This window comes from Chrysochloris asiatica, unplaced genomic scaffold (assembly GCF_000296735.1).
Source record: "Chrysochloris asiatica unplaced genomic scaffold, ChrAsi1.0 scaffold00364, whole genome shotgun sequence".
Lineage (NCBI taxonomy): Eukaryota > Metazoa > Chordata > Mammalia > Afrosoricida > Chrysochloridae > Chrysochloris > Chrysochloris asiatica.
Window position 1 is genome coordinate 2,103,611 of NW_006408882.1, and position 14,476 is coordinate 2,118,086.

General features: G+C 42.2%; 1 protein-coding gene across 4 annotated transcripts in view; it reads left to right on the top strand.

Moving 5' to 3' along the window:
• TBC1D1 (TBC1 (tre-2/USP6, BUB2, cdc16) domain family, member 1) overlaps positions 1-14,476 on the top strand; it is a 385,492-nt gene that overhangs the window by 228,042 nt on the left and 142,974 nt on the right. For all 4 annotated transcript variants that reach the window (XM_006876212.1, XM_006876209.1, XM_006876211.1 and 1 more), the window contains 3 exons: positions 6,314-6,442; positions 7,571-7,657; positions 12,924-13,204. In XM_006876212.1, the coding sequence (XP_006876274.1) occupies positions 6,314-6,442; positions 7,571-7,657; positions 12,924-13,204 (497 nt within the window). The remainder of the gene's footprint in view (positions 1-6,313; positions 6,443-7,570; positions 7,658-12,923; positions 13,205-14,476) is intronic.

Genomic DNA, 14,476 nt, shown 5'->3' on the forward strand with positions numbered 1-14,476 from the left:
GCTAAAAGTTATATAAGTACCCATTGATTTTTTGTTGTTGTTTGTTTCTGTTGAGTTGATTCCTACTCATAGCAACCCTATGCACAACATAACAAAACCATCCTCATAATTAGTATGCTTGAGCCCATTGCTGTTGCCACTGTGCCAATCCATCTCATTGGGGGTCTTCCTCTTTTTCATTAATCCTGGTGAGTAATACCTGAGATGCTTCCAGTTCTTCTCCTGGGACTGGTTCTTCATGGTAATATGTCTGACATATGAGAGACGAAATGTCACCATCCTGGCTTTCTAAGGAGCTTTCTCACTGTATTTCTTCCAACACAGATTTGTTGGTTCTTCTGGCAGTCCTTGGGACTTGAAACGTACAGGAAAGTGGAGAAACTTGTGCTGTGAACACTCTGTACTTTCCACCTAGATTTCGTGGTTTATAGCGTTTAGTATACTTCTATCATTCTGTATTATTTCTCAGTGCCTTTCAGTCCTCTTTAATCACTCATCAGTACTCTTTATTGCTAGCACCTCGGCATGCATGGAATTCAATATTTATTGGCTTGTTTCAGAAAAAAGTCATATACAGCTGGTTGCCCAAATAATAAATGTATCATTGTTGAGTTTTGAGGAATGCTTGCATTCACATAACACAAACTCCTGTCAAGATGTATCACATGTCCGCACCAAAAAGTGTTGCCCACGCCCCTCCCACAGCTCCTTTCTGGTCGGTTCTCCCCACAACTCCCCCCACATTGTTGCTGGCAGCCGATGGTTTCTTTCACAATAGAGAAATGTTGTCTCTTCTAGAACTGCCTTTAAGTGGAACCCTATAGTGCGTACTCTCTTACTTCTGTCTTCTTGCACTCGGGATGGACATTTTGTTATTTCTCCATTTTGTTACGTGCGTCAGTGGTCATATTGATATCCATTTTCCTGGTGATGACTCCCTGAGATGCTTCCTGTTTCTAGGGTTATGAACAGTGCTGCTAGAACATGGGTTTTAGCAGCACAAGTAAGGGGGGTTCTGAACTGAGAACTTCTGGAGAGCATCAGAGTGTAACACTTGACCCCAGACGTTTGTGTTTAGAACTCACTCCTCTGTGTGGACGGGGGAAGTATAGACTATGCTGTTGCTGTCAGCTGCTGTCGAGTTGGCCCCGATTCATGGCAGCCCCAACCCCATACTGAATGGAAAGGAATGCTGCTCAGTACTGCTTCTTCTCCATCATCGAACCTTGTGTGCATCAGAGGAGAACGGTGCTTCATAGAGTTTCCATTGGGTGATTTTTGGAAGTAGTTTGCCAGGCCTTTATTTCAAGGCACCGCTGGATGAATTCAAACCTCCAACCATCACGCTAGCATCTAGTGCTTAACCTTTTGCACTGCTCCAGGACTTTATAATTCAATGAATGGTGTTGGAGAAGAATACTGAAAGTACCATAGACTGCCAGAGGCACGAACAAATCCATATTGGAAGAAGTGCAGCCAGAAGAGTCCTTGGAAGCCAGGATAGCAAGACTTCATCTCTCATATTTTGACATATTATTAGGAAGGACCAGTCCCTGGAGGTGGACATCATGCTTGGGAAATTGGAGGGGCAGCAAAAAAGAGGAAGACCCTGAGCGAGATGGTTGGCACAGTGGCAGCAGCCATGAGCTCACACATGACAATTGTGAGGATTCTGTTGCCCATAGGGTTGCTGTGAATTGGCGCTGACTGGACAGCACCTAACAGCAAGAACATAATGTTCCAACATTAGGAACTTATCTAAGTGCTAACCTCAACTGCAGAGGAGACCTTTTGAGATAAACACGAATATATTATTTTCAAAGTGTGACTTTTTCTTCTGAGAACCTCCATATCATGGCAGTAGACATAGAAAAGATCTTTTCTGATCGTAGACCAGAACAGAGGCAGTGTTTCATGAAGTAGTCAGAGGTTCTTATGGTGGATACACAGAACAAACGACACAACAGCGCTCTTCTGTCTGTGCAGGTATGCAAGACCTGCCAGCTGATGCCATTGGGTGCTTTTTGTTTTTCTCTTTTTAATTTCAAAATCAATATTTTTAAAACTGCGAGTATTTCAATTTCCTGAAAGCTTAGTTACAAGTTTTGAAAGGCAGTGCTTCCGTTTCATAAAAACTTAGTTATGAGTTTGAAAGCCAGCCCACAGCTTTTTGATTTTGTGCGTAAACTGGCGTCAATTTGGAGGCAGACTGGAGGCCCCTTGTGGAGACTCCTTTGCCCTGGAGGCTGCCCCAAGTCTAGACAGGGGCCTATTCTGGCCAAGTGATTGTGCAGGACAACCCGCTTGTAAGGCACCTGCCTGCCATGCATGATATAGGCAGCAAGAACTTAAGTCTTTGTTGAGTAAATCTTTCTGTGAGTTCAGGGCACATGCTTCTTATCAGATGGGTCTGCCTGCGGGTCATTGCTCAATTCACTCATAACTCAGCAAGCAAGAATGAAATATCCAGAATCTTCTCAGAATTGTGCAGATACAAAGATGGATGATTCTCCTTGCTTGAAGGAATTTCTAAACTCGTTCTCACCTTTCATGCTTCAGACCTGGGTTTGACTCCCGGTAAATACACCTCCAGTCCCTGGCTGGCATTGGAGGCATGTGTGTTGTTATGAGCCTGTGATGCAGATTTTAGCAGAGCGTCCAGACCATGACAGACTAAGAAGAAAGGCCCAGTGATGTGTGTCAGAAACTCAGCCAGTGGAAAGCCGTGGATCAGAACTGTCCAAGCCTCTTGGACATGGGGTGGCCATGTCTCAAGGGCTAGCAGCAAAATCAAGGCATTTATATAATGTACATTCTAACTTGCATACAAGTAAAACTGTGGAGGACTGGACAAAGACAGTTATCACTCCTCTGAAGATTCTTTTTTCTTACATACCATAAAAATGTATTGAATAACCTTTATTGGTGAATTAGCATTTTGTGAATTCAAACAAAGATAGAGGATCTTTGGATGGCAGACAAAATAAGAGACTATTTCTAGCATCAATTGGCAGAAATTGAAAAAATGTTACTTTTCAGATGCTGCTGCTGGAAGTATGAACTGTTACATTTCAGAGAGCAATTTGACAGTATCTAGTTAACAGCAACAAAAGTATAGCTGAAAGTGTACCAACCCATTGACCCAACAGGGACACTCCTGTTGCCCTGCAAAAATGTTCACATGTGTGTAAGAAATTTTTGTATAAAAGAGGTCACCACAGTCTTGTTTTTAAATATAAAACAAGATAAAATGAAATAAATGTTTAGTGGTAGGAACATTAGTAAATTGTATTACAGTCCTGGTGTGGTGCTGTGGGTAAACTCGTTTGAACTGCAATGTCAGTGATTCAAGCTCACCAGCTGCTCCTTGGAAACCCTATAAAGGGCCTCTATGGGTCAGAATCGACTCGATGGCACTTAACAACAACAACATTACAATCTTACATTGACACCTTGAACTCTGGTTGAAGTGAGTAAACCAAAGAACATCTGCTGCCACAGGTGCATATCAAAACTATCAATGAAAAGAGGAAGCTCTGGGGGTTAGGCATAAGGCTACTAACCACAGGGTCGGCAGTTCAAACCCACCAGCTGCTCATGGGAGAAAGATGAGGCTTTCTGCTTCTGTGAAGATTGAGTCTCTGAAAGCCTAAGGAGCAGTTCTTTCGTGTCCTGTAGAATTGCTGTGCGTCAGAACTGACTTGGTGGCAGTGGGTGTTTTGGTACGGTATGACACATCAGCAGGACACCATTCATTTAGAGTTCTAACCACAAGATCAACCAATACGAGGGGACTAAAAAAGGGAATTAAACTATAATGGAATTTTCCCACCAACTTTATGAAGCTCCCTCATGCATGCATACGTTTTATGGAAACATGTAGCTATGTGCATGTGTAAAACAGAAAGTGATGTGATGAACCCCAAGTTCAGGTAGCTGCCCATTTCCATCAAATGAGGGAGAGCGGTGGTCAGGAAGCTGCAAAGTTGGCTGGAGTTTTTATTTCTTATTCAAAGCAGGAAACATGTATGATAATTGTTAGCACGTTGTTGTTGGTAGCCTCCGTCGAGTTGGCCCTAACCCACGGTAACCTTGGGCATGCTGGGAAGAAATGCTACTTGGCCTGCACAAATCTCAGCATGGGCTGCGGATTGGGCTGTTGTGATCTGTGGACTGTTTTCATTGGCTGGTTTTCAGAAGTCGACCTTCAGGCCATTCTTTCTCACCTGTCTCAGTCTAGAAGCACTGCTGAAACCCGTTTGGCATCACGGCAACATAGAAGGGGGCTGTGAATGAGGGACGTTAGCCGGGAACCCAACCCAGCTCTCACTCGTGGTCAAAAACCATGATAAGTGACGTACTCTGAGTGCCAGGTATGGGTAATTCAGTCTGTCCATCTGCAGGTGGAGGAACTGAGAGGGGCAGCTTCCACATAGGTAGGAAGCATCGAGGCCAACACTTCACACGGACACGGCGCTCCAGGGCCAGTACTCACTGTTCTCAAACCCAAACCAAACCCACTGCCATCATCATTTCCAGCTCACAGCGAGCCTGCAGGGCAGAGTAGGCCTGCCCCTCAGGGTTCCCAAGGCAGTGATCTCTATGGAAGTACACTGCCACATTTTTCTCTCATGGAGTGGCTGCTGGATTTGAACCACCCATCTTGTGGTTAGCGGCTGGGTGCTTTACCACTGTGCCACCTAGCCTCCTCAACACCTGTCCAGATGCTCACTTTGCCGTAACTGGGTTGTAGGTACATAGGTGTTGTGTTTGTTTTCTACTTTTCTATATGCTTGAGGTATTTAACAACAAAAATAAATGCTGTCAGGGTTTAGATTAATGGTGGAGATTTGTTTCTGTGTTTCTCTAACAAAGTCATTGTCCAGCAGGAAACAGGCAGGAATCCATATGAGTAAGAAGCAATTGCATTTACATATTTGTAGCAGTTTAAAAAAAAAAAAATCCTCACATTTTACTTAGTGGTTGGAAAGTATCAGAATTCTTACTGTGTGTTCAGTTTCACATTATGTTCAGTTATGGGAGAAAAGTTGGGGAGCAGAGGAGAATGAAAGGGGGATCATGGAAGCAATAGCATTGCTAGAGAGAAAAAAGTAAAGACAAAATTCTCTAGAAAGAATGAAAGGATTAGTGTAGAATGGATTTTTCACTTGGTAATTTTTTTTATTTTTTTTTTGCCTGACACTGAAAATGCCCAAAAGGCAAGCTCTTAGCAGATATTTAAACAGGTTCGTTGCACTTTGACCCCCGCTGAGAAACTACATTTCCACCCCAGATACACTGAATCAGGTATACTTATAAAACTCACATGGGGATCTGGTTTAACTGTAGACTCTGACTCTGTATGCCTGGGGTGGATGGGCAACTTCTCAACAGGGGGTTGTACCAGAATGAATCAGTTTGAAGAGCTGGTTATTACTTTCGTTTGTGAAGCTATTCATAGCGGTCCCTGTACCAGGTGCTGTGGTCAGGCCTTTGCACACTTGGTCTGTTTTGGTTTCCTAACATAGAGTTCTGATTAGATACAACTGTTGGTCTCAGTTGATAAAGAGAAAATTGAGGCTCAGGAAAAGTAGCTTGTTACAAGGTCATCTCTAGTAAAAGGCAGCTATCTGATCTGATTCCAGAATCTGTCTGACTGGTTTCAGAGCACATTTCCCTGATGTGTTTGGAGCAGTCACAGCAACGCTTTGAGGCAAATTTATTTTTAGGATTGGCAAGCCGAGTCACTAAAGAGCAGATGAGGTGAGATCACAGAGAGAATCAGAAGATTGGACCGGTGTCAAAAAGATGAGTTTAGAGAGTTTTCCATCTATTAAAGCAGGGGTGGGGAACGTCCAGCTGCAGGCCGTATTGTTATTGTTAAGTGCTGTTGAGTCAGTTCCAACTCCTAGTGACCTTATATAGGGTTTCCGAGGAGCAGCTGGTGAGTTTGAATCAATGACCTTGTGGTTCAAATCAACCTTGAGGTCGCGTGCCTTTCCTGTGGCGCCACACCAGGCCTTCTAACTCTTTGGTTTGGCCCTGCCAAGGCAACCGCAGTTTCAGCCGTCACATTCAGGATGAGTTAATTAAATGCTGAACCAAATATAGCAGGCTAATTTTTTTTTTTAATGTTTTATTGTGAATTATGTGATAGTTTACATGGGAGAAGCAGGCTAATTTTTAAGGTGATAATTTTGTATGACCCTCAGATGATGTTACAAATATCTAAATGGCCCTTGGCAGACAAAAGGTTCCCCACCCTCCCTTAAAGGAAGGAAGGAAAAACTGACTTCTTGTTTTGCCTTTTCAGACATCACAGGTTTCTGCAGAGACTATTGGAAGTGAATTACCACCTAGCGCCACACGATTTAGGCTAGATCTGCTGAAAAACAAAGCGAAACGATCCCTGACAGAGTCTTTAGAAAGCATTTTGTCCCGGGTAAGTAGCATAATTTCTCCTGATTCATATTAAATCCTTTTAAAAGACAAAGACTAAATTCTCTGCTTTTGAAAAAGGGAAAACCTTTTTATTCTCTTCTCAGTCGTAGAGCAATGTTATCTACATTTAAATTCAGCTTTTAACTAGGCTGCATTGCAGTCTGTGCAGTTAATTAAGTTACTTACTGACCAGTTTCAGTAAAGAGCAGAGATTAGATATGTTGAGGGAGATTCTGTTCACCTCAGTGTCACTAGTACCACTTAGAAAACCAGTTCCTTTCAGCTGTTGCTATGTGTTTGGAACTCTGTGACACAAGAGGTCAGTAAAGTCAGAGACTCAGGGCCCGAATCCTACCCATAGCCTGTGTTTTAAATAAAGTTTCATTGTAACACAACCACATCCATTAGTTTACCTGTTGGCCAAGGCTGCTTTTGCACAGAGTTGAATTGTTGCCCCAGGCACCACATGGCTTAAGCATAAGAAAGTTATCATGTGGCTCTTTGTAGGAAACGTGGTGCTGTGGGTTAATGTGTTGGACCGCAAGGTCGGTTTGAATTGGAAGGTTGGTGGTTCAAACTCACCAGCTGCTCCTTGGAAACGGGTCTCCATGAGTCGGAACTGAACTTGACGACACTTAACAGCAATAACATAGGTAGAACAAAGTACATGAATACACCGATCTGGAGAGTTCTTTAAGAAGTTACCTTCCTCCTCCTCCTCCTCCTCCACATGACGTACTCACACACACTCTCCCACACACTTTAGCACTCGCTCTACCTCATCTTGATGTAGCCTCTCCTCTGTCTACCATTCCGTCCACATAATGGATAGACAAGGTGTTTTAGAACATTTTGTTTGGTGTATAGATAAGTTTTTCTTTAAAAAAGGCTGGCAGTATTGATTGTCTTAATGTACATATATGCTCAGTAGCGTTTCTTACTGGAGAGAGGAGCATTTTTCTGAGCATATTTAATTATTTTTTTGAAAAGTTTCCAAAAAAGTTTTTGGAAAATGCCATTATCTTTTAAGTCCATTTTTTCATGAACTTTTTGAATGCCTCCTCGGAAATCAGCCTGTGTCTTTGTGAAAGCCTCAGAGACCATGACTTGATTGCCTTTTCTTATGCAGGGTAACAAAACCAGAGGCCTACTGGAACATTCTGCGAGTGTGGATCTCGACAGCTCCGTGTCCAGCACGCTAAGTAACACCAGCAAAGTGAGCTCATCCCTCTTTCTATGACATCTGGCCAAGACCAGCACTCGGTCTCACTCGGTCTCCAACCTACAGGACCCTATCAAAAGAAGCCTAATATCGCCAGTCATGAAAAGTTTGGGACTTCCAAACTTCTTGGCAGGGGCAGGTGGCTATAGGATTAGCAGTGGGCTGCTAACTGAAAGGTCGGTGATTCAAATCCACCAGCCAGTCTTCAGCAGCTCTATACAGGGTCACTGTGAGTCGGAACCAACTTGAGAGCACTTCACCAACAGCAAAGCAGCCTCAGAAGCTACTTTTCTGTTGTTGTTTTTGTAAATTTATGTAGCACATAACTTTTGCCAGTTCAGCTTTTGATAGGTGTACAACTTTCTGACAGCAGTTGCAGTAGGCTTTTTAGCCCTCGGTCCTGGAGTTGTGTCAGATCCTAAAAGTATTATTTTTATAACAGAGTACATGGCGGCTTCATAAACAGTCAAGGTCACAATTGTAAATAATTAGGACCAAATTTATCAGCGTAGCCAGTGGATTTTTCCTTCTACTTAAGCATCCTGTTCAATATTCAAAATAATAAAAATTGGAGAAGCCTCAAAAAGTGAGCTTATGAATTCAGAAAACTATGAACTTAAGTTCTTGAAACTTTACCACCAACTGACTGTACAATCAGTTTAAAAAGTTAAAAAAGTTTAACTTTTTAGCTCCCGGCAAGGGTTTGGGGGTTTGCACTGGGCTGTGTGCCAGCTTCCGCTTCTACTATCGGAGTGCCCTCCTATGGAAGAGGGAAGGAATTTTTGTGGAGGCTAGCTCTTTAGCAGAGGATCTGTTTTAACCTTTTTAAGACCCATTTGAGTTTTTTTGTTTTTGCTGAGACCATGTGTTTTCAGTAATGGAATGAAAGAATGAAATAAATTTGAATGAAATAAAGATAACCAAAACAATTGAGGTAATACGAAGTTTTATACAATTAAACAGGATGTGTTCCTGTAGAATAAGCACTGGATGGCTAATTGCAAGGTCAGAGGTTCAAACCCACCAGCTATGAGTTGGAACTAACTCTTCTCTGTTGATGGTCCTAGGTAGGGACCTCCGCTCCTAGACTGAAAAGTTAATCACTCCCCTCCTTGCTATAAAACATCTACCTTTAGATTTCCAACCCTCACAATCAGTCCTGATAACAATTATTCACTATTGTATCATAAGAGACCTATCTGCATTTCATTTTATCAGCTCTGCCTAGTCAGATTGAATACTACTCACTGGAGATTCTACCTTCCTGCATACCCTCTGGATCTAGGTCCCTCTTGAAAGCTTGTAAGCCAGTCACTTCGTGCCTTTGTAGCCGTTCCCCCACCCCCACCCCCCACCCCCCATTTTGGGTAGCCAATGTCCAAGTTGCCCATCCCTGTCTACTCTGACACACCTTGAGTTTTGAAGATAATTCTGAAAGAAATTCAATTTTTAGGAAGTCAACTATCTGTGTGAATTGTGTATATGTATCTTTATGTGCAGTTTTTTTTTTTACTACCTTTTTTATAATCCTGAACATTCATAAAGAATTGAAAAGATGTACTGTTTTATGTGATTGTATCTAGTCTAGTAAATTGATCATATAGAAGCTGCAAAGAAGCTGAACATCTGAATGGCTTTCACTTACCCAATTGAGCAAAGGGTTAATTAGCACTTTCATGTGTTTGGAGAGAAATTAATGAGAAATGAGAGGAACAGATTTGCATAATGGAGATTGTTTGCTGTGATATGCAGTGTCAGACAAAGCTTTGTTTAAAATTCTTGAATTAGAAGAATCTTGGGGACCATGAAATCCTGACGAATAAAAAATTGCAGCTAGGTTTAAAGTAATTAATGTTTCACAGTATGTTTTTTATTGAAGCTTTTCCTATGGAAAAGTTAAATGTATATGCCTTCTTCCCTCAATAAATGTAAACGTATTGTCTTAGAATTCAAATTGTCTATGCTTAAAAGGCACTTGAATGAGCAGATTTAGACTCTCTAGTCCTTTACATTAGTAAAACTTTGATCTACTTGCATGGGATATCAAAGATACGGTCTGGTGATTTCCACATTCCATTGGGTCACCTCTCTTTGGAATGAGCACAAATACAGATCTTTTCCAATCAGTCGGCCAGATAGTTGTCTTCCAGATTTCTTGGCAGAGATGAGTGCATGTCTCCAGTGCTGCCTTACTTTCTTGAAAGATTTCAATTTTTATTCCATCAATTGCTGGTGCCTTGTTCTTTGCCAATTCCTTCAATGCCCCCTGGACTTTTTCCTTCAGTATCATTGGCTCTTGATCATGTGCTACCTCTTGAAAGTTCTCTTGACAGAGAACTTCAGAGGTTAAAGCTGGATTCAGAAGAGGACGTGGAATGAGGGATAACATTGCTGATGTCCGATGGATCTTGGCTGAAAGCAGAGAATACCAGAAAGATGTTTGTATGTGCTGTGGAGTCGTTTCCGACTCATAGCGACCCTGTATAGGGTTTCCGAGGCTGTAAATCTTTACAGAAGCAGAACGCCTCATCTTTCTCCTGCGGAACAGCTGGTAGTTTCGAACTGCTGACCTTGAAGTTCATAGCCCGATTCATAACCACTACACTACCAGAGCTCCTTCATGTTTACCTGTGCTTTATTGACTACGCAAAGGCTTTCGATTGTGTGGATCATGACAAGCTATGGACAACATTACGAAGTATGAGTGTATTCCAGAACACTTAATTGTGCTCATGAGGAATCTGTACCTGGACCAAGAAGTAGTTGTTCTAACAGAACATGGGAACACTGAAGTTTAAGAAAGGTGTGCCACAGGGTTGTATTCTTGCCCTATACTTATTCAATCTGTATACTGAGCAAATAATCCAAGAAGCTGGGTTGTATGAGGAAAAACATGGCATCAGGATTGGAGGAAGACTCATTAACAATCTGTGATATGCAGATGATACAACCTTGCCTGCTGAAAATGAAGAGGACTTTAAATACTTATTAATGAAGATCACAGCCCTCAGTATGCATTGCATCTCAATGTAAAGAAAACAAAAATCCTCACCACTGGGCTAATAAACAACTTTATCAACGGAGAAAAGATTGAAGTTGTCAAGGACTTCATTCTTCTTGCATCAACCATCAACACTCATGGAAGCAGCAGTCAAGAAATCAGATGACGTATTATATCAGGCAAATCTGCTGCACAAGACCTTTTTAAAGTGTTGAAGAGCACAGATGTCAGCTTGAGGACTAAAGGTGTGCCTTACCCAAGTCGTGGTATTTTCAATAATCTTATATACATGCGAAAGCTGGACAATGAACAAGGAAGACCGTGGAAGAATTGATGCTTTTGAGTTCTGGTGTTGCAGGAGAATATTGAAAGTGCCATGAGCTGCTAAGAGAACCAACAGATCTGTACTGGAAGAAGTACAGCCAGAGTGCTCCCTGGAGGCTAGGATAGTCAAACTTCATCTCTCATTCTTTGGACATATTGTCAGGAGGGACCAGTTGCTGGAGAAAGAGACCATGTTCGGTAAAGTGGAGCGTCAGAGAAAAAGAGGAAGACCCCCCAGCAATATGGACTGGCAATATGGCAGCATTAGTGGGCTCAAGTGTGGCAACAATTGTCAGGTTGGCCCAGGACCGGGCGTTGTTTTGTTCTGTTGTGCATAGGGTCAGTATGAGTTGGTACCGATTCAATGGCACCTAACAACAACAATAACTTCAAGTCCTTCACTGAATGCATTTGTTCCTTTTTCACTTGATTGATTTATCCTTTCTTATATTTGCATTACAGGCAAGCTGGTGTCCTTCCATGTATGTTTTTTTGTTTGAGAAAAATATATTGACCACTAACTATGTGTTAGATGCAATGCTAAGCATGAGTCTGCAACAGAAGTAGTAATAATGCATTTTTTAAAAGAGTGTGCCTTAAAATCATGAAGTATGTAAATGCCTTTTTCATTCTCAAGTATTTCAATGTCCACTCAAACACATTCATAAGTACTGAATAAAAATGGTAACTGACATTTGTGTGGCTTCTTGGCAGTATACAGAGTACTTCCAGCTATATTACCTTGCTTAATCCTTAACATCCAGTGATACATTAAAAAATAATATATATATATATATATACACACACACATATACTTTCAATATAGATGTTCCTTTTACAGATGAGGAAATGGGCAGAAGTTTATGATTTGTCCTGAGTAGAGGCAACAAATACCTAGAGATTCCCCATAATCTTAGTATGTTTGGCGTTTTGTTGTTGTTAAGTGCTGTTGCGTCATTTCTGATTCACAGGGACCTGCGTAGGTTTGCCGAGCAGTGGCTGGTGGCTTTGAACCACTGACCTTGCAGTTCAGACCTTGTAGCCCAAGTCCAGTACTTATACTGTAGCACCATAACAGGACTCTTAGTATCACATTCAGAGAGCCTTAAAATGTGGCTATAAAATGTTTGACTGCACTTTACAGCAATTAAACAATAAAACAGTGGAGCCCAATTATAAAGCAGTGCAGGGAAAATGGTTATTAATATGCTGGGATACTAACTGGAAGATTGGAGGTTCGAATGCTCTCAGAGGTACCTCAGAAGGAAGACAGTTCTACTCTTGACAGATGACTCAGAATAGTTTCTGGTGTTTATAAGCAGTATTAGAAAGGTCGGTTGCTAGAGAGAAGAAATTCTTTATAGCCTTGCTTAGATTACTTAATGCAGGTTTTCTTTTTTAATGCTACAAAATTACATCCTGTATTTGACAATTTGATTTTAATGGACCATTGTTTCCTTCCCTGGTGTTTCCTCTGGATGGTATTGTAATCAGAATATGGAAATGTTTTCTGTACTGGAGTGGTGGTTTTGGTTGTGTGCTGTAGATTTGATTCTAGTTTATTGACCCCGTAGGATCATTTTGAGGGGAGTAGTTCACGAGATACTTCTTCCCACATAGCTGCTGCTGGGGTCAAACCACTGACCTTTGGACTGGCAGCCAAATGCTTAAATCATTGCGCTACCAGAGCTCCTGGGATTACAAATGGGGGAATGCTATAATCTCTCCTGTGATATGCCTGATCTGGGAGTCCTGGTGTGGCCCGGTAGCCATAAGCTCTGGAACGAAAGGTCAGTGTGAATTGCCAGGTTGGTGGATCAGATACACCAGGCACTCAGTGGAAACCCTATTATACATGGTCACTATGAGTGGGAACCGACTGGGTGGCACTTAGCAACAACTACAATGTCTGATCTGCTGTCTGTTTCCTGCCAGGAGCCATCTCTGTGTGAGAAGGAGGCCTTGCCCGTGTCCGAGAGCTCCTTCAAGCTCTTGGGTTCCTCGGATGACCTATCCAGTGACTCGGAGAGCCAGCTCACCGAAGAGCCTGCTCAGCTCTCACCACAGCAGGGCTTCCGGAGGCGAGCCAACACCCTGAGCCACTTTCCCCTGGAAAGTCAGGAACATCCGGAACCTTCCGAGGTGTCTCCCGGGGTCTCGCAAAGGAAACTTATGAGGTATCACTCAGTGAGCACAGAGACACCTCATGAGCGAAAGTAAGATTTGTTCAAAATGTACATTTATTATATAACTAGCTGGGGTATATCTGTGATTAACCAGGTATGTGCATCCCACCTGTTTGAGGAGTGAAGAGTAACCTGAGGCAGGTTTCACTCTTAAAAAAGATAAAACTTGAAACAGTGGCATGTTCTTTCTCACTTTACTCTCTTAAGAAATACGTATTTGTAGGAGACTTGTTACTTGTGTAAGTAACAAGTACAGGTACTAAGTGTAAGTCTTACAGGGAAACCGGTAAAAGTGAGCAGAAATAGACTTTAAATGTGTAATAATTATTCCTCAAACAATACAAGTGGCATTGTTAGCATTGGATCCGAGCTGCTGGTTTGAGAGCTAGCAAGCTGATGATGAGCACCCACCTAAATAGTGGGAAGACGTACAGAATGCACTTAGAATGCACAGGAAAGTAAAGCGCAAGGGGGCTGCCCAGTTTACAGAAACGCTCTGTATAATGCCTGCCTGTGGTATTTGCATAAAAATGCAGTTGCCTGTTCTTTGGAAAACCTGGAACAGAACTGCTGTGCAGTGGAGAGGCTGTGATCCGTGCCCAGCGGAGTGTGAAAGGTACTCAGGACACACGGCGACAGGAAGGCTGAAATGGACTCAGACATTTTGGGTTCCAGTCCCAGCTTTGTCATGAATTAGTCATAACCTGGACACATTTGCATACCCTCTCTGTATGACAGGATCGGAGCAGACATTTCCTCCCATGTGAAAATTCTAGATTCTTCTAGCAAGAAATAGTTGGGCTCTAAAGAGCAGTTGGAATTTTCTGGTTATAGAGATGGATAAGTCGTATGTTGGCAGAGGTTCTTCCTGTTCCTCCTAGGGTCCCTTGGTGGTTCATTTGGCCCTGGTAAGTTCCAGAGACTATTAATGGACACAGACTTATCTTCAAAAATAGCTTTCAAAACTCTTAGAAATTCCTCACTTAGCAAAGCAACATGAGTTAAGGTTTTCATTTTGTACAGTCACTGGAAGCCACTGGACATAGAAACTCGTACATGGATAGTGGAGAGTCTGCAGAGCTGTGTGAAGTGTTTTCAGGGAAAATGTGACAATCTGGAAAGATACAGGAGAGCCTCTTGTGTTTGTCATGAATCAGCCTTTGAATGTAGTTAGCTGGACAACTGTGATCACAAAAGCAGAGCATACTTCAGAAGCTAACATTGAATGCGTCTGACATTTCAGAGACAAGCAGAGTTTGGCTGAAGTTTATGAGGCTCTTCTGTCCTAAGAACCTATATTTT